Here is a 20,882-nt window from a genome sequence, read left to right on the forward strand (position 1 = left end):
TCCAGCTCATAGTTGATTCTCAGCCAGTGAATGAATGAATGAATAGATGAATGAAGATTATAGACAGTCTTCTAATGAAACTCTTAGTCTATGAAGATATAATATATCTTGCTTGGGCCTTTACAAGTGAGTTTTTGCGCTGAAAGATTTTTTCTCAATTAATATTGTTTTACCAGTATTCTGAATCTAGCTAATTCTCTTAGGGAATAATTGCCTAACTTGGTTCCTAAGGCAAACTAACTCAGATTAGGCAATCACCGGCCTCAGGAGAAGACACAAGGAAAGGTAGGAAGGATAACTTACACACATCTTCACACCCCTCCGAAAGTACTGAGGATCCAAGAACAGCGGTCCCTAGGTTATGTAATTCTGTCAACTGCTTAAAAGCAAGGGGTAATTTTCTTCTGGGCAAAAAAACAAAATGCTATTGAGGCAAGCTGAAAGCAAACCCAGTACTTACAATAGCAGCGACCTTCCCACTTTTTCTGAGCTGCTGAACTGCAAACGAATGAAGCACATCCTCCATGGGGGTGCCATTGACCATGACCACTCTGTCATTTTCTCTGTAAACAAGAAATAAAAATGGGTCATGAAAAACTCCCATCTATTCATTGTAAATTATTTATTTAGGAACAAATAGAAGCAGCAAATCGACCTGAAAGGCTTTCTAAAGGGCTCAGTGTCTGGTGGCGCCCAAGGCCCAGTCAAGTTGGCCTGAGATCTTTCAAAGAAAGGAACTGGGGGCCATACAGCTCAATTCTGAGTGTCTAAATGGAAATCATCTGGGAAGAGAGAGGCCTGATCGCCCCAAACCACAGGGTCACACCAGGAGGTACTTGATGACGGTGAGGTCTGGACACCAAAAGGAATTTCTCTATCAGTCCCCTATTGCCTGAGGCGCATGGTGGGCTTCAGAAAAGTCTAAAAACACTCCCTCCAAGTAGGTGTATATCCATTTGTGCTTTTGTGCAGGAAAAGGGCCAAGAGCTTGCCTCGGATTCTTAAAGAAATTCTGAGATCACAGAATCCTATTGCCCCAGTTCATCCCAAATATTACTTTAAAATTTTGCATTTCTCCATATGAAAGACTACTGACTTTGATAAAACTATAGAGGCTTTCTTAATTATAATTTTCTTTTTTAAGAGGTATGGTTTCCCTCTCTCACCCAGGATGGACTGCAGTAGTGTGACTGATAGCTCACTGCAACCTCAACTTCCTGAGCTCAAAGGATTCTCTCACCTTAGCCTCCCAAGTAGCTGGGACCCGAGTAAGTGCATGCCATCCCAGCAGGGTCTCACTATGTTGCCCAGGCTGATCTTGAACACCTGGCTTAAGCGTTCCTGCCACCTCAGCCTCCCAAAGTGCAGGATTATAGGTGTGAGCCACTGTGCTTAGTCCACAGAGGCTTTAAACACCAACAGAACCTAAACTTTTGAGCTATTTAGCCAATGCAGCCATACAGTTAACTTTCGATTTCTTCCTGAGAAGTTATCTCGTGGGAATCAGGCATGCATCATTTAAAATGGTGTTACCAGCTGGGTACGGTGGCTCATGCCTGTAATCCCAGCACTTTGGGAGGCCGAGTTGGGCAGATCACTTCAGGTCAGGAGTTTGACACCAGCCTGGCCAACATGGCGAAAACCCATCTGTACTAAAAATACAAAAATTAGCTGGGTGTGGTGGCAGGCACCTGTAATCCCAGCTACTCAGGTGGCTGAGGCAGCAGAGAATTGCTTGAACTCGGAAGGTGATGGTTGCGGTGAGCTGAGATCGCACCACTGCAATCCAGACTGGGTGACAAAGCAAGACTCTGTCTCACAAAAAAAAAAAGAAAAAATTTATTAAAAATTAAAATAAAATGGTGTTACCTCTTCAGGTCAGAAAGCTGGCAGTTGGAAAACTTGTGGTTTTCCCATAGTAAATTTTCCCAACTTCCACATCACTCTTATAAATAATCAATAAACCAAAGTCTCCTCATTAAATTCTTAAAGAATATAAATTAAAACAAACATAAACAGTGTTGGCTAAGCATTGGGGTTCAGAAGCATGCCAATTTAAAACTCCACGTTCAGAAATGATTCCTAAACATAGGAGGGATGTTTGGAACTATCTTCTTACGGAAACAACTGCCCTCCTCGCTCCAAAGCTGGGGTGTTCCCAAGGTTTGGGCATTATTCAAACATGGTGTGTTATGGCTTCCATTCCAGCTTGAAGACTTTTCAAATATTATATAAAAGTTTGTTATTTTTTCTTTTTTTTTAAAAAAATAAAGTGGATACCAACCAAAATACCCTGTCTAGGGCCAACCAGTAGGGCTGGCAGGGGCTGGGGGCGAGGGAGGACACTCACTGGAGCAGCCCATCAGCAGGCCCACCCGGGAGCACATCAGAAATGACAATGGATGTTTCTCCATTTTCAAAGTGGGGGTTGTCTCTGCCTCCAGACACTGCAATTCCAAATCCTCTTTTGGAATCCTGTACATCAGAGAGGAGAAATATTAAAAATCCTTCAATAAGTGGCTTTCAGGATTTATTACAAGCACTCAATAAAATAAAGGTCAAATCAATAACCAGAGACTGTTCAGGAACAGATGGGCTTACAGAAACAAATGAGAAACAAAATAAAGCATAGTCATAGTCAGCTGACAGGTTTATAAAGGGAAATTCCTCATCTGAAAGAAACAGCGTGTGGAGGCTGGAAAAGATTGATAGTGCAGACTGGAGTTATCACTAGAAGCAGGCAGGGATAGGAAACAATGTCTTCAGTCCAAATAGGGATGTACTGTTTGAAGCACCAGTTGTACCTCTTTGCATTATGCTGGCCTGAGCTGGAACAACTTCAGTAAAAACTGAATCTGTACTAAAACTGTATTTTTTTAATTTTCAGATTTTCTTATTGTATTTTTTTTTTTTTTAAGAGACAGAGTTTTGATCTGTTGCTAGGCTGGAGTGCAGCGGCGTGATCACTACTCACCGCAGCCTCAAATTTCTGGGCTCAAATGAGCCTCCTGCTTCAACCTCCCAAAGCACTGGAATTACAACAGGGAGCCATTGTGCCTGGCCTGTACTGTAAATATTTTTAATTCCTCTGTATATTATGATATTTTGACGTATTAAAAAAAAAAATAAAACCTTCTGCCTAGGCTCTTGGCTCACTTCTATAATCCCAGCACTTTGGGAGGCCAACGCAGCCAGAATGCTTGAGTCCAGCAGCTCGAGACCAGCCTGGACAACATGGCAAAACCCTGTCTCTACTAGAAATACAAAAAATTAGCTGGTCATGGTGGTGCACGTCTGTAGTCCCAGCTACTCGAGAGGCTGAGGTGGGAGAATCACCTGATCCTGTGAGGTCAAGGCTGCAACAAGCCAAGGCAGCTTCTGCACTTTAAACTGGGCAACTGAAGAAGTCTCTAAAAAACAAAAAAAACCCACAACTTTCTAGCTGGGTGGGAAGAGACTGCTCTTCCCAGTGCTAGCCAACCCTTTTTATTTTTCTTTATTTTTATTTTAGATTCAGGAGTACATGTGCAGGTTTGTTATATATGGGTATTGTCTGATGCTGAGGTTTGGGCTTCTAATGATCCTGTCACCCAAGTACCGAACACAGTACCCAAGAAGTAGTTTTTCAAACTTTGCTACTCTCCCTCCCTCTCTACTTTTGGAATTCCCAGTGTTAACTGTTCCTATCTTTGTGTCTGTGTGTACCCAATGTTTAGCTCCCACTTCTAAGTGAGAACATGTAGTATTTGGTTTTCTGTTTCTGCATTAATTTGCTTAGGATAATGGCCTCCAGGTGCATTCATGTTGCTGTAAAGGACATGATTTTGTTCTTTTTTATGTCTGCCTAAAATCGTATTTTTAAAGTATACCTTTAACTTCAAAGTAGATGAGTTGGTAGTTTCATTTCAACATATAGTGAAAAAGAAATAAATGGATTTTTTTGTTTTGTTTTGTTTTTTGAGACAGAGTCTTGCTCTGTTGCCAGGCTGGAGTGCAGTGGTGCTTGGCTCACTGAAATCTCCGCCTCCCAGGTTCAAGTGATTCTCCTGCCTCAGCCTCCTGAGTAGCTGGGACTACAGGCATGTGCCACCACACCCAGCTAATTTTTGTATTTTTAGTAGAGACAGGGTTTCACCATGTTGGCCAGGATGGTCTCGATCTCCTGACCTTGTGATCCGCCTGCCTCTGCCTCCCAAAGTGTGGGGATTACAGGCGTGAGCTACTGCGCCCGGCCCGTAAATGGATTTTAAAGATAAAATTTGAACATAAAATGTGTGTTGAGATCTCATGAGAAAGCAAAGCACTAAACCCTTTTCTACATGCATGGAAGATCGGAAATAAGATTTATTACATCCATGATTGGTCTAGCAATGCACAGTGGTGAGCATAGATAATACATAACCCTAATTCATTTGTGTTTTAAAAAGCTAAGCCTGGGCCAGGTGCAGTGGCTCACACCTGTAATCCCAGCACTTTGGGAGGCCAAGGCGGGTGAATTGCTTGAGTCCAGGAGTTCGAGATCAGCCTGGCCAACATGGCAAAACCCCACCTCTACTAAAAATACAAAAATTAGCCAGGCGTGGTGGCACACCCCTGTAACCCCAGCTACTTAGGAGGCTGGAGCAGGAAAATCACTTGAACCTAGGAGGTGGAGGTTGCAGTGAGCTGAGATCATGCAATTACACTCCAGCCTGGGCGACTGAATGAGACTCCATTTCAAAAAAAAAAAAAAAATCTAAGCCCAGTTTCATCCAGATAATATGAGTATATGTGATTGTATATTCTTAAATCTGGGTTCGATTATATAAAAAATTACTCCGAGACTAAAAGAAAATCTTCCCTTCCAAGGAAGTTTCCCATGTGAGGCCCACTATGCTGACTGATTATACACAATTACAAACTCAAAACAGGTTGAGAGTGTTGTCTATTAATCACATGGCTTTGAATTTGGCAGCACCACCAGCTGGCACCTGGTTTTAGACAGAGGCAGCTCCATCCTCTATGCCAAGCCTAAAAAAATCTCTGACCTCTGCCAATTTTGGGTCCACAACTCAAGGAATGCATGAAATGCTCAGGGAAAGGGCAGAGGAGAGTCAGAAAGATGAGGAGAGTTGAAAAATAAGACCTAAGCAGACAAAACCCCTCAAATGAAGAAATTGTGATTACTGATCTGAAAGTCTGGGCACCTGGGCACTGGCCCAGAGACATTTTTTTCTACCTGGATTAATTCAATAAACATTAAATTCAGGAATGTCTTTAATTTTCATAGAAGACAAAGCTTGAAGCTCACAGTTCTGAGGGTCAAAGGAAAACTCTTCCTATGAGGAACTTATGGTCCCTCTAGGAGATGACAGACCTTGGAGGAATTCAGAGCCAGAAGAAGAAAGCCTGCAGAAAGACCAGGAAAATCACAGTGATGATAACTGGATGGCAGCTTGATGGAATAAAAATGCAGAACCTTCTGGGCGTGGTGGCTCATGCCTGTAACCCCAGCACTTTGGGGGCCGAGGCGGGTGGATCACCTGAGGTCAGAAGTTCGAGACCAGCCTGACCAACATGGAGAAACCTCGTCTCTATTAAAAATACAAAATTAGCCGGGTGTGGTGATGGGAACCTGTAATCCCAGCTACTTGGGAGGCTGAGGCAGGAAAATTGCTTGAACCCGGGAGGCGGAGGTTGCGCTGAGCCAAGATTGCACCACTGCACTCCAGCCTGGGCGACAAGAGTGCAATTCCATCTCAGAAAAAAAAAAAAAAAAAATGCAGAACCACGAGTGCAGTTCTCCAGCTTAGCCTCACACAAATGACTTACGGTCTCTTGGATGCCTTTTAAGAGTTATAAGGTATGTATAATATGTCATAATTAAAATGACAGAAGTTGTAAAAAGCTCCCTTAACATCCTTAAACAGTACAGGTCATTTTCATTCTTCCCTTTCTTTTCTTTCATAACCTGTTCTATCTGGAGATAAGAGTATACACTAAATAACCTCTAAAATGTTCTATATTAAACAGTCCTTAATCAAAAAATACAATAGCATGCAAATCTTTGTTAACATAGCAATTATTGCCAGTTAGTATCTATAATGCATTATGCACCTCAAGGGGAAAAAAAGCCAAAACTGTGTGTAGGCAAAAATAAACAAGATCCATGATCCGTAAAATCAAGAACATGACTGTAGAATAGATGAAATGTGCAGAACTCACCTTTTGTAGGGTCACAGTGTACTGTTCCCATATCAGCTCTTCCATGCCTGGGGCCTGTTTTAAAAGAACAAAACCAATCTGATGAAAACCACAAGGTTTTCAATGCTAGAAATAAAATTATCATTCAAAATGCCTTGACATAAAGTCCAGCTCACACTTTCTATACCAAAAAGAGTTCATATTTGTTCATTATGCTACCTATTTTCAAACACAACTCTCTTTCAATGAAATGAAACTAGAAACAATACTTGAAAGGTAAGTGAAATACACAGTGAGAGGCAGACCCTAAAAAGAATGGAATGTTAAGTGCTGAGTCCTTTTATTATCACTATTCCAAAACATTGTCATCATAAAACCCCTTTAAAAATATCTAGTTTCAAAAAGATTCTTTTTTTTTTTTTAATAATTCTCCCCCTCTTCCTGTCAAAGGTGACCTCGTAGGCAAGTTTTCTGCATGTTTATGTCTAAAAATATCCTTAGCCTTATCATAGGGTATGCCCAATTGGGTGATCTGCGGGATCTTTTGGCTTTTTCTCCATCTGTATCACCGGGTATGAAAGATGAATGTCTTCATAAATGGACCACTGGGACTTCCATCTCTGACAATATTCCACAGTAGGTATCCAGAAAAAACTAAAACTGGTGGTATCATTTTAAAAATAATAATCCATTAAATGCAGGCTGCCTGTGAGAAAGCTAGAAATGCCAAGAACACTCAGAACCACAGAGGTAAGCCAGCACTGAAGCAGGCATTTAGAGGAGGCTGGGGATCCAAACAGGGTGGGAGATCAGGTCTGGGTGGATCTATTAGGGGAAAAAAATACCAGCACACAGATAGAGATGCAGTGACTGTCTCATCCTTGGCTATGGGTAGAGTGGAAATAACTAAAATAAAACCCTGGAGAATTTCTATTAACAGACCTGTATTCACACAGGTTTGAGCATTCATATTACAGATGTGACCACACCCTGCCAAACACTCATGCCTACTGGGGTTCTGCACTGGCCATACCACCACGTACACAGAGGCAGATGTGAATCCTCTCCAGAGATCACACTCAAACACAGCCCTCAAAGATTCCCCAGATAGTATGTATCCAAGGAAATGAGCCCACAATTTAAACATCCACATTACCATGAGTGAGAGGTAAAAGAAACATAAACTGAAGTATCAAAGACTTTAAATATTTGAAATACCAGCCACAGACAAAAACAGAGTATCTATAATATGTGTATACGTTGGTTTCTTGCTTTGTTTGAGACGGAGTCTCATTCTGTTGCCCAGGCTGGAGTACAGTGGCGTGATCTTCACTCACTGCAACCTCTGCCTCCCAGGTTCAAGTGATTCTCCTGACTCAGTCTCCTGGGTAGCTAGGATTACAGGTGCGCACTACCACGCCCGGCTAATTTTTGTATTTTAGTAGAGATGGGGCTTCACCATGTTCATCAGGCTGGTCTCAAACTCCTGACCTCGTGATCCACCTGCCTCGGCCTCCCAAAGTGCTGGGATTACAGGCGTGAGCCACTGAGCCGCCCGGACTATGTGTTTATGTTTTAAGAAATTAGAAGAGGGCTGGGTGCAGTGGCTCACGTCTGTATTTCCAGCACTCAGTCTGAAGCGAGAGGATCGCTTGAGTCTAGGAGTTCAAGGCCAGCCTGTGCAACATAGTGAGACCCCATCTCTACAAAAAATTTTTAAAGTTAGCCAGGCATGGTGGCACATGCTGTAGTCCCAGCTACTCAGGAGGCTGAGGCGGGGTGATCAGTTGAGTGCAGGAGTTTAAGACCAACCTGAGCAACATAGTGAGACCCCATCTGTATATTTAATAAGAAAAAAAAGAACTCAAAATACCTGAGAAAGGCCAGAATGAGAGATCTGTGCTACCAGCAATCCTGGGACTGGGTGGTGAATGGGGCCTGGGGTGCCAGGGACACGAGTAGCCCAAAAGTGCAAGATTTAGAAGATTAAATGAAGGCCCATCAACACAAGGAAATATGTAAACGTTCCAAAAGATTATTATCTAAACTATGTAAAACTCCCCAGTTACTTAAAGTCTGTTCACTGTAACAACTGTTCTTCAATTTTAAAAAATAAAAGTGAATTTTCAGGTGAAATTTTTATATCCTACTCATCTTTGTCCCATTATCTGCTACAACAGTGTCTGGCACACAGAGTAGGCACTCAGAGATTTTTCTTTTTAATACATCAAGAGATGGATACACTATTCATTCATCATTCAATTAATATAACCGAAGCGCTGACTGCTGCTACTTACTTTTTTTTTTTTTTTTTTTTTGGGAGGGGGTCTCACTCTGTCACCCAGGCTGGAATGCAGGGGTGAGATCTAGGTTCACGGCAACCTCTGCCTCCTGGGTTCAAGTGATTTGCATACCTCAGCCTCCCGAGCAGCTGGGATTACAGTTGTGCGCCACCACACCCAGCTCATTATTTTGTATTTTTGGTAGAGACACGGTTTCACCATGTTGGCCAGGCTCATCTCAAACTCCTGACCTCAAATGGTCCGCCTGCCTTAGCCTCCCAAAATGCTGGGATTACAGGTGTGAGACACCATGCCCAGCCTACAAATTTTCTTAAAGAAAGTTTCTATCGAATTCATGGCTCTCTGCTTCTTTGATAGCATACGTGAGGTGGATGGACTAAAAACTCAGGTGCTCATGGTCTGACTTTCTAGATGTGCTCTATAGCCATACCTCTCTGGAATTCTGTGTCTAAAACAGCATTTTCCAATATGTGGCAGCACAACAAATTTTCCAAGATTTTAATGAAGCTGTACATATTTGTTAAAAAGTTGTTTTTTGTTTTGAGATGGAGTTTCACTCTTGTTGCCCAGGCTGGAGTGCACTGGCACGATCTGGGCTCACCGCAACCTCCGCCTCCCGGGTTCTAGCGATTCTCCTGCCTCAGCCTCCCAAATAGTTGGGATTACAGGCATGCGCCACCACGCCCAGCTAATTTTTGTATTTTTAGTAGAGATGGGGTTTCACCATGCTGGTCAGGCTGGTCTCAAACTCCCAACCTTAGATGACCCGCCCGCCTCGGCCTCCCAAAGCACTGGGATTACAGGTGTGAGCCACCACGCCCGGCCAAAAAGTTTTCTTAAATGGAAACAGAAAGCGGAAACCGGGTCCGGCGTGGTGGTTCACGCCTATAATCCCAGCACTTTGGGAGGCCAAGGCAGGTGGATCACTTGGGGCCAGCAGTTCAAGACCAGCCTGGCCAACATGGTGAAACCCTGTCTCTACCAAAAACACAAAAAATTAGCCGGGTGTGGTGGCACATATCTGTAGTCCCAGCTACTTGGGAGGCTGAAGCAAGAGAATCACTTGAACCTGGGAGGTAGAGGTTGCAATGAGCTGAGATTGCGCCACTGCACTCCAGAGCGAGACTCTGTCTCAAAAAAAAAAAAAAAAAAAAGAAAGAAAAGAAAAAGAAAGCAGACACTCAACTGAACTCCTGCAGTAAGTCAGAATTGGTTGCCCTTTTCCATTTCCATAGAACACCTTACTAATTCCTTGACAACTTCAGTTTTAGATGTGGCCTTAGTAAAACTAAGCCACTACCACCCAGAAATGACCTTATGAGCATGCCCACTTCTCCAAGCTCATCTTCTCAATGCCTTCTTGTACCTTAAAGCTGTCAAATTTCAACAAAGTGAATTAATCTAGAAACTGTGGTAAAATAAATATATTTGCCAACTCTTCTTTGGATATAGTTATAGCCCCATGAATTAAGGGGGAAAAAAATCACATGGCACCCTCTCCACAAAACTTACTTTAAAATTATCAGGAAAAGGGCCGGGCATGGTGACTCACGCCTGTAATCCCAGCACTTTGGGAGGCCGAGGCAGGCGGATCACAAGGTCAGGAGATCGAGACCATCCTGGTTAACACGGTGAAATCCTGTCTCTACTAAAAATACAAAAAATTAGCCAGGCTTGGTGGCAGGCGCCTGTAGTCCCAGCTACTCGGGAGGCTGAGGCAGGAGAATGGTGTGAACCCAGGAGGCGGAGATTGCAGTGAGCCGAGATCACGCCACTGCACTCCAGCCTGGGCAACAGAGCAAGACTCCGTCTCAAAAAAAAAAAAAAAAAGTTATCAGGAAAAAAAACTAACTGGGACTATGACAATCATCCCCAGGATTGGACAATGCTACATACCAAAAAAATGTTGAATATCCCAAGGAGCTGTGCTATCATAGAGAATATTTTTATGAGTACATTACTTTTAAAATACATTTCTATTTTGGAATTTAAAACTACAAACTCTTCAAAGTTTTGGATTTAAATTTGTTTATCATTTAGCCAAACGAATGAGTTCCTGCAAAATTTTATTGTTTATATGTGGCTCAAGTAGAATGAATCTGGCTTTTGAAATTCACAGCCCTTCAATAATGGGATGCTACTATCTTTAAGTGTCCTGTGCTGCCTGCAAGGGTAATTTAAATTAAATTTTTCAGAGAGACGATTAATCTCCTACCACTACCACCACCAATCAGACCTTGCTATTAACTTGCCTGGTGCCTGAAACCAATCAGACTGCGAGGCTTCTTCTTACCTATGGTTAACAGGTAGCAAAATTAACCATTAGCTACTTAATATAATATTCAAAGAATATATGCTCTGCTAAGCCAAGTGATAAAGAGAAAATCTTAATTGTAAAGGTAGGGAACTAGAGCAAAAATAAATTTTAATAGCACTGTTGAGCATTAAAAATACACCATAATTATGTATATTTAGCCTACAGAACTGTGACTTTTTGGGAAAGTCTCACAGAAAACTCTTCACTATGCACTCATTTTTCATTTATGCAAAAACATTTATTAAGCATCCACCTTCTGCCAAGCAAGTGGTTTGTGGCACTTCAGAGATATCAGTGAATAAGATCGCCAAAGCCCTTGGGCAGCTTACCATCTAACTACAAGTGTACCCAAAGAGCAAACTACTGAGTGTCTTTCCCACCTCATTTATATAATTTTTCAGAAACACAGAGCACCCCACATAATCATCTTTATTCCTCAGAACATCAGCTCTAGGAACATCCCTGGGCACAGGCTGCCAGGGTGCAGCAGCTTAGCTGAGAGCTGTGGTCCTGACATTCAAACTAGGCCACCGGCCTCTGGTCCCACCCACCTTGTGCTTGGCTATGCGCAGATCAGACTTGCTAGCAATATCTGACCTCTCTCTGAATGACAGCAGGTAGCTGCTTAGCACCAAGGGAAGCTTTACAGGCAGGCCCATAGAAAAAGCACACATATATCAGAATTAAAGGTATGCACATTCCACGACCCAGTGATTCCTCTACCCGGGCAGAGGCCCCCGGAGAACCGTGTGACTAAATGCACAAGGATACATGTATAGAGTATTCACAGCAGCAATGTTCCCAACGGCCAAAACCTGGAAAATATCCCACTGTCTCTCAAGGGCAGGATGGACAAATTGATACATTATTAAAATACAATGTTATACTGCAATGAAGACGAACAAACCAGTCACACAGACCACCACAAAAGGGATGCATCTCAAACATAAAGTTGAACGAAAAAACACCCCAGAAGGATTTGTAGTGTGATACCATTTTTATATAGCTCAAAAAACAATGTTTTACAACAACTTGAATATACTTAACACTACTGAACTGTACATTTACAAATGGTACAGACAGTAAATTTTGTTATGCATTTTTCACTACGGTAAAAAATTGCCAACAAAATTGATCTATTGTTTAGGGGCGTGTGTGTGTGTGTACGCACGCATGCAGTGGAAATATAAAGAAAAAGCAAGGAAATGAAAAATATAACATTCAGGATGAGGTGACCTGGACAGGAGGCAGAGTGTGGTGGGAGGTACACAAATTTCCCTCGTGTTTTGTCTTGGTGATGGTCTGCAGATATGTGTAATGGGCTCATGGCATTTGTTTAATTATTATGCTCCACGATTTAGATATTTAATTCTTTTATAGTATCAAACATTTCGTAAGTTTAAAAAATAGGGAGATGAGGCCGGGCGCGATGGCTCAGGCCTGTAATCCCAGCACTTTGGGAGGCCGAGGCGGGTGGATCACGAGGTCAGGAGATCAAGACCATCCTGGCTAACATGGTTAAACCCCATCTCTACTAAAAATACAAAAAATTAGCCGGGCATGGTGGCGGGCGCCTGTAGTCCCAGCTACTCGGGAGGCTGAGGCAGGAGAATGGCTTGAACCCGGGAGGCAGAGCTTGCAGCGAGCCGAAATCGCGCCACCGCACTCCAGCCTGGGCGACAGAGCAAGACTCTGTCTCAAAAATAATAATAATAATAATAATAAAATAAATAAACAAAAAATAGGGAGATGAGTGGGTGAACACCAAAGTGAATACTGACTCCTGGTGAAGGATTTAATACCAAGAGGTACGGGTATATTTAACAGCAAATTTTTCAATGCAGTTAGAATTTTGCAAAGTGAAGAGGGGATAATAATTTCAACTGGAAGGAGGGCAAGTTGAAGGATGGTACCAGTAATTTGAAAGGGGCAAAGAGGGTAAAGCAAGGCAGGTGCAGTGGACAGAGTGGGGACGCAGGTTAGGTCTGGGGAGCTGTGGGGGGGAGGTGCATGCAGAAAATGCCAAGGCACCTTTTTAATCCAAGTGTCAACATTCTATCCATCAGGAGGATCTTCAATGTGCTTTCATCATCTTTCCTTATCACTTTTACTTTTCATGTAAGTAGTGTTCATGACAACCCCCTTTATATCGTAACAGGTCATTCTTAGACCTCATGGAAAGTTAAAAGTGAGCTAACTTTTCTACCATAAACAAAAAACTTAATGCATTAACAGTAAGGTTTTTGTGTGACAAAAGAAGAGAAAGGAACTAAGGCAAATAGTTATTTGTTGTGTTTTTTCTTTAATCTACTTTTTATAAAGCTTTTTTCCTTTGAAAAATCTTGGCCAGATAGGTAAAAATCCTATATATTTTACATAACGAATGTAGAAATGTGTTAAAAGCCCACCCCAAAACAGATACCGATGTGTTCACTGCCCAAAGTCCCCCTGAACAGGCAGGCGGCTTTTAGATTCTGTATCCACAGACTGCTGCTGCCCAGTGATGGAGGTCAAAGCTAAAACCAAAGATTAATTGAAAGCTGTCCACATAAGGGACATGCTTCATAAAAGTCTCAAGCCATAAAAGTAAACACTCACACATGTTCAAACTGTAAGAGGAAAAAAGAACATGTGAAAAACACTTTTTCTTCTAAGTTAGAAGCCTAGACATAATAAGAATATAGATTTCTGCAGTGTAAGAAAGCAAAAAGTTTAATGCCAAAACAAAAAATTATCAAACATGAACAAACACAAAAGCCAGTATGTTAAGCTCTACCCAGGAAGCAAAACCACTACAGATTCCTAGCATATGGAAAACAGCAGCCTTTGATCCACAGATCCAGTAAGAGGCTATCAGTTTCACACTGATCTGCTAAAATTAATACAAGTATTTTTAAAAACCCACCAGTGACTACAACCTACAATCTCACAATTTGTTGCTGAAAGATGCCAGAAGCACAAATCAATCTGAGGATAAAGGAGTCACTGTGAGAATGGTTTTGCTTCCCTCCCCTTCCCATGAAGAAAGGTTGGGGAAAACAAGGGGAGAGCTTGCAGAGGGACTCACACGGCCTTTCCATCTCCTCAACTTTTTAACAGCCTGGATCCACATCCTACGCAGGGCTTGAGCAGTCTTCATGGTCTCTGGAGATGCATGGGCCAGGCCACCGCCTACATCCCAGGCTGCTCACCCATTTCCATCACTCCACGTGGTTACGTAAGGCGGATACAATAGTGGCCCACATTTCCAGCAAATCCTGTTGTCATCTCACACAGTGACACATCCATACGGCAGGGATGCCAAATGCTTTGAAAGGCACTACTTATGAGCAAAAAAGAAAGCAGTTTGGATTTGTACCACTTTAACAGCTTTCTTTTTCTCCCTCTCTCTCCCTTGCCAGGGAACTACAGCATCCGAGTAGATATTTCTTTTAGGCACATAAAATGATTCAGCATCTAAGTTGACAGTATTGAGTAAATGAGACATTTTAGAGCAACACTATGGAAAAGAATATTTAGAGAAGTATTTATTTATACAGTATAGACCCTCTGATACACACACACACACACACACACACACACACCACACACACCAGCTAGAAATAAACTAGCAATGTTTCAGGTCAACTGAATGGCTAATGTTACATAGAAATTAAAAGGCATGAAAAGAAAATGTTTTACATCCTTGGAGATAACAAGGGGAAGATAAGACTCGGTCATTTGGTGCTGCTCAGAGACAACTCAGGGACAGAACGCTTGCTCAGCAAAGTTCCACTATCTAACATTTTTGTAAACTTAGCAGATAAAAGAATAACAAAGAGCCCTGCCGTCTGTTTCTTTGTCTTTACCACTTGGGGAGAAGGGAGGGGTGGAGAAGCAAATTTTAAGTTTCTGAACATCTAGCAAAGATTTTATGGGATGCCTGGGGCTTGGAAGCTGGGGTTAGGATTTCAGGAACCTGGTCTTGGGGAGCCTCTGGCCAATTCTTCCTACCATAGTGTATGTTATACTTCAATGGGCTGGGCCAAACAGCTTGCAAATGCAAAGTGTGCCATTTGATTTGAGGCTGAGATGTATATAAATCTAGACCATGAGACGGCCACCATCTAGGAAACAAGGCGAAGCAGAGCCAAGAAAGTGATTTTTAAAGTCACAAGATCTGGAGTGAGATCCTTGTCCTGTCACTTAGCTGTGGGGTGTTGGATAAACTATACCCTTCTTTAAACAGTGGCGATAAAACCATCTACACTTCAGAAGGGCAATGCCGGCAAGAAATGAGGCAATCTCTACAAAGCACTCGTGCTGGTGCTGGACAGGCACTGGGAAACGTGTGTGTCCTTCCCTAAGAGTCTATGAGAGTCAGTTCTTAGTTGAGTTCTTCATGTTATGACAGTTAAATGAGATCAAAAGTAAATAAAAGTTTACGTTTCAAATCCTACACTTTGCCAGACGCAGTCACTCACGCCTGTAATCCTAGCACTTTGGGAGGCCGAGATGGACAGATCACTTGAGCCCAGAAGTTCGAGACCAGCCTGGCCAACATGGTGAAACCCCATCTCTACTAAAAATAGAAAAATTAGCTGGGCATGGTGGTGCACACCTGTAGTCCCAGCTACTTGGAAGGCTGAGGTAGGAGGATCACCTCAGCCCAGGAGGCGGAGGTTGCAGTGACCTGAGATCAGGCCACTGCATTCCAGCCTGGGCCATAGAGTGAGACCCTGTCTCAAAAAAAAATTATATCCAGGCTGAGCACAGTGGTTCATGCCTATAATCCCAGCACTTTGGGAGGCTGAGGTGGGAGGATCACCTGAGGCCAGGAGTTCAAGACCAGCCTGGCCAACATGTTGGAACCTCGTCTCTACTAAAAACACACACAAAAAAATCCAGGCGTGTTGGCAGGTGCCTGTAATCCCAGCTACTTGGGAGACTGAGGCAGGAGAATCACTTGAACCCTGCAGCGAGCCAAGATCCCACCATTGCACTCCAGCCTAGGCAACAAGAGTGAAACTCCGTCTCAAAAAAATAATAATAATAAATTATTATTTATTACATAAATAAATGGGTACAAAGGAGGACCTTGGAATCTAAGCAAGTGTCCAAACCTCAACCTAGGCTATGTAGACATGTGCAGGCTCTGTACATACCAGCCAGGTTCGGCCCATGGGCTGGCTCACTAGCCCCAGGCGCAGAGGAGCCTGAGAACCCAGGCAACTCGGGAAGGGTTCAGGCCAGCCCACTCCTTCACCCTGACAGTCCTAAGGAAAACACCTGAGCTTACCCTCATGAGGAAATAAATACTTCGTTCCCTTAAGTTCATGCATACTACCCAGAAGTCAGAGGTGTCCTAGAATTTAAGAATTCCAGATTCTTCTACAGTGATTTCCAGAGGTCACAGTTTCTAGCAGCAGTAATTCTTTATTTTTAATTGTGTTGAAAAATATATAACCTAAAATTTATTATCTTAACCATTTCTAAGTACAGTTGACCCTTGAACAGCAAGGTTTGAACTGCCCTGGTCCACTTATCCATGGGTTTTTTTCAATAAAAGTTATACAGAGTGTGGCTGCCTCCCCTGCCTCCCCTTCACCTCCTCCACCTCTTCCGCCTCTGCCGCCTGGGCACAGCAGGACCAAACCGTCGTCGTCTTCCTCAGCCTACTCAACATGAAGACAATCAGGATGAAGTCCTTTAGGACTATCCACTTCCACTTAGTGAGTAATAAATATATTTTCTCTTCCCTAGCTTACTTTATTGTGAGAAAACAGTATATAATACATACAGCATATAAAATGTGTTAATTGACTGTTTATGTTATGGTAAGGTTTCTGGTAAACAGCAGGCTATTAGTTAAGTTTTTGGGGAGTCAAAAGTTATACATGGATTTTTGACTGTGTGAGGGTCGGCACTCCTAACCTCTCATTTTTTGAGGATATACAATGTAGCACCTGCTAAGGTTTGAATGTATGTGTCCCACCAAAACTCATATGCTAGAACCTAAGACCCAATGCAATAAGTGTTAAGGGGTGGAGCTTTTAGGAGGTGATTAAGAGGGCTCCAACCTCATGAATGGGATTTGTGCTCTTACAAAAGGGCTGGAGGGACCTACCTAAACCCCCCTGCTTTTCCACCTCTTATGTCATGTGAGGATACGGCAACAAGGCACCATCTTGGAAGGAGACAGCTGCCCTCACCAGATGCCAAATCTGCTGTTGCCTTGATCTTCAACTTCCCAGCCAAAACTGTGGGCAAATAAATTTCTGTTTTTTATAAATTTCCCAGTTACAGGAGTAGAAATTGACTAAGACAGTAGTATATTCACACTTCAGAATATACTGAACTTAAGAACTCTTCACCTTGCAAAACTGAAACTCTTGCCTGTCAAACAACTCCCCATTTCCTTCTCCCCTCAGCTCCTGGCAACCACCATTCTGTTTTGTGATTCTATGAATTTGACTACATTAGACATATCATATAAGTGGACTCACACAGGATTTGTCTTCCTGTGACTGGCTTACTTCACATAGCATAATGTCCTCAAGGTTCGTCTATGTGGTGGCGTATGTCAGAATTTCCTCCCTTTCTAAGGCTGAATAATATTCCATTGTATGTATATGACATATTTTGTTTATCCACTCATCTGTCAACAGACACTCGGGTTACTTTCACCTCTTGGCTATAGTGAAAAATGCTGCCATGAACATGGGTATGCAAATATGCCATCACTAATTCTTTACTCATTCATTCAACAAATGTCGACCAAGTGCAATGTGCTCTGAGGAACAAATGAAAAGCAAAACAAAGAAAGCACTGCCCTCAGGAAGCTTTGCAGGAGCCAGAGTCTGATCAAGGCAGGTTGGCCAGGGAGGGTTCCCATGAGCCAGGGACACCAAGATGAGGTCTGAAGGAAAGGGCAGGATTAGGGGGGTGGGGAGAAAGGTTTGTTCAGGGTCCAAAGAACAGCACAGGGCAAAGACCTGACAAAGAAAAAGGGGAGGGGACAGTACAGGATGGCCATCAGAACGTAAGAAGAACTGCAGCCTGCTCCAACCAGTACTTGTTCTACCACTGGCATCAGAAGGACATTTTGTGGTGGACAGCTACCTCTATGAGAAGAGCTTATGGGTTTAAGGATGTGCCTTCTCAAAGATTCCTAGCTTCCATACTCACAGACCCAAGAGCAACCATGCACCTGGCCCTGTGGACAGAAAGACAAATCACCCCAAGTCCTGATGCTAAGGAAGTCACACAGCCCAGTGGGGAGGTGGGATGTGTAAACAAGCAATTACAATTCAGTGCAAGTAAAAGAGCCAACCAAGAGGCTCATTCATTCGACATATACGCCCTGAGTACTTACAACATGTCAGATGCTGCCAGGGGATATGTGCCAAAGTTGTTTCCTCACAGGGAGGATTTTAGCAGAGGAAGCAGACAAGAGTCAATATGTATCATCATCTCAGGTAGTAATAAGTGCCATGGGATGGGAGACTGGGAAGAATTAATTCTAGGAAAATCTGAACAGCTCTCCAGATTGCTGCGGGAACAGCAAATGCAAAGGCCCTGGGGTGGGAAACAAGCTTAGTACATTTAGGAAAGAAAAAAGGTGACGTGGGCTGGAGCAGGGTGAGTGATGGGGTGATAGCAACTACATAAAATGTGAAGTGAGGCCAGCCCCATGGTGGCTCAAGCCTGTAATCCCAGCACTTTAAGAGGCTGAAGTGGGAGCATCAGTTGAGCCCAGGAGTTCAAGACTGGGCTGGGCAACAAAGCAAGATCCTATCTCTACAAAAAGAAATGTTAAAATCTAGCCAGGTGCAGTGGCATATGCCTATAGTCCTAGCTGCTCAGGAGACTGAGGCAGGAGGATCACTTGAGCACAGGAGTTGGAGGCTACAGTGAGCTATGATCGTGCCACCGCACTCCAGCCTTGGCAATACAGTGAGATTCTGTCTCTAGAAAAAAAAGTGTAAAAAACCACAAAACAGTGAAATTGATGGCACAGGCAGGTTGTTAACTGGGGATGAGAGGCCTGGGGTGGAGGGAGGTATGTCCCAACCACAGGGAGGCTCCCTCTCCCACAGCTCCACGCTGAAGGATGACTGACTGGTCAGGTGGGTGGGCGTTCTGCATAGAGGGAACAGCCCGTTCAGAGCTAGAAGGGGTAACCTGCAAGGTGTGTTCAAGACATTGCGAGTACTCAGTGCGGCCGGGCAGTAAACTGTTTATTTAATAACACACACAGGATTTCACATTTTCAGCAGGGACAGACATGTCAAAACAGCTTAATCTGTGGCTTAGGAGCCTTAAAATGCATATTCACCTCAGAAATGGGAGACAAGATGAGTGTGAAAACTGGAGAGGAAGGAAGTCATTAACATTTGGCAGGGCACCACACCAAGTACTAAATATACAATTTTTCCCTGAATGCCCACAACCCTGTGAGTTAGCACCACCATCCCCATTTTACAAATAGGGAAGCTGAGGCCAGAGAGCGTACACAGCCCAGCACTGTCAGAGATGGGATCCGAGCTGCTGCCTGACTCCAGACCCTCGTCTCCATGAACAATGTGACGTGTGCTTTCCACATGCTGAGCCTTTAATACATGTTACTGGATAGCTGGAAAGAAGGAAAGGAGGGAGAAAGGAAAGAAAGGAAGGAAAGACAAAGTAAGACAGAGGGAGCACTAAATGACATCAGCCAGGTTCTCAGCAGGCTCCAAACAGCGGATGTGAAACTTCGGGAGGACACCATCCAATAAATGGGCCAATGGTTTTCTGCATGATACTTCCCTCTGGGGTGTGTGTGTGTCTGTGTGTGTGTGTGTGTGTGTGTGTGTTTGAGACAGGATCTTGTTCTGTCACCCATGCTGGAGTGCAGTGGCACAAACAGGGCTCACTGCAGCCTCAACCTCCTGGGCTCAAGCGGTCCTCCTGCCTCAGCCCCGGAGTAGCTGGACTTAAAGGCACATGCCACCACACCTGGCTAATTTTTTCTTTTTTATTTTAGTAGAGACAAGGTCTCGCTATGTTGCCCAGGCTGGTCTTGAACTCCTGAGACTCCTCCTGCCTTGGCTTCCCAAAGTGCTGAGATTACAGATGTGAGCCACCACGTTCAGCCCCCTCTGGTATTATGCTGTGTCTGCTATGTCATTTTACAAACCAACTCAAATCCTTAGAAAGGGACAGCGTAAAGAAACAGCTAGCTGGCCTAGGCTGGTAGGTAAACCTACCTCCAGATGAAAATAGGACTTTTATAGCTCCCCACCTGCCCCCAGGAAATTGGTCTTATTTTTAACTATTGTGAAGAATTTAGTCAAAATTCTGCTCACTGGACAAAACTTTGAAACAGCTGTCTAATAACAAAACAGGAAATGCTTTTTCCCAGAGAAGGCGTAAAATGAGTTCAACTCTTGTTCTTCCAAAAATGAATAATTTTTAACATTATGAACCAAGTCCTTTTGGCTTCAGGGCACTTACCTGTGGTCTATTCAAACTTAAACCCCTCCTGGTAGCAATAAACTAGTCGTCACCTAATCCAACAATCCCTTATACAGTGTTTGTTTTATAAATAAAACCCTTTCATCGTTTATTCCACAAGTATTTCAGTTTCAGATATGATTTCACCAGCTCCTTACCCTCCCTTCACAATGCACTAAGTGCCAGCAGTGGATGATTAAATCTAGTGTATGCAATGTGCTCACAGCACACACTTCACAATGGACACAGCTTGGTTATGACCAAGTTTAAAGGCAAAAAGCTACATAAATAAGCTTAGAGAGGGGTTTGTGATAGGTCACCAGAATTAACACAACTAGATCCCAGACCTACTACTGAAGAGTACCAGATTTACTGAGTTGTGTTTTTTAACCACATTGTCCTTTATTTACCTAAGGTAAATTTTTTAGCGTGCATTTAAGTAAATAATAAAGAATTGAGAAAGGTGGCCGGGCGTGGTGGCTCACGCCTGTAATCCCAGCACTTTGGGAGGCCGAGGCGGGCAGATCACCTGAGGTCAGGAGATCAAGACCAGCCTGGCCAACATGGTGAAACTCCATCTCTACTAAAAATACAAAAAATTAGCC

At 43.2% G+C, this 20,882-nt stretch overlaps 1 protein-coding gene across 12 annotated transcripts in view; it reads right to left on the reverse strand.

Moving 5' to 3' along the window:
- The window catches only part of TJP2 (tight junction protein 2), a 129,986-nt gene that overhangs the window by 38,984 nt on the left and 70,120 nt on the right, over positions 1-20,882 (reverse strand). For 8 of the 12 annotated variants that reach the window (XM_055272345.2, XM_055272346.1, XM_055272342.1 and 5 more), the window contains 3 exons: positions 6,205-6,258; positions 2,351-2,475; positions 461-563 (listed from right to left, as the gene is read on the reverse strand). In XM_055272345.2, the coding sequence (XP_055128320.1) occupies positions 461-563; positions 2,351-2,475; positions 6,205-6,249 (273 nt within the window). In that variant the 5' untranslated portion in view covers positions 6,250-6,258. Of the gene's footprint in view, positions 1-460; positions 564-2,350; positions 2,476-6,204; positions 6,259-13,789; positions 14,093-20,882 lie in introns of those variants that run through there. The other 4 variants (XM_055272338.1, XM_055272341.2, XM_055272334.2 and 1 more) reach the window with 4 other exon arrangements.

Source organism: Symphalangus syndactylus, chromosome 3 (assembly GCF_028878055.3).
Source record: "Symphalangus syndactylus isolate Jambi chromosome 3, NHGRI_mSymSyn1-v2.1_pri, whole genome shotgun sequence".
Taxonomy (NCBI): Eukaryota; Metazoa; Chordata; class Mammalia; order Primates; family Hylobatidae; genus Symphalangus; species Symphalangus syndactylus.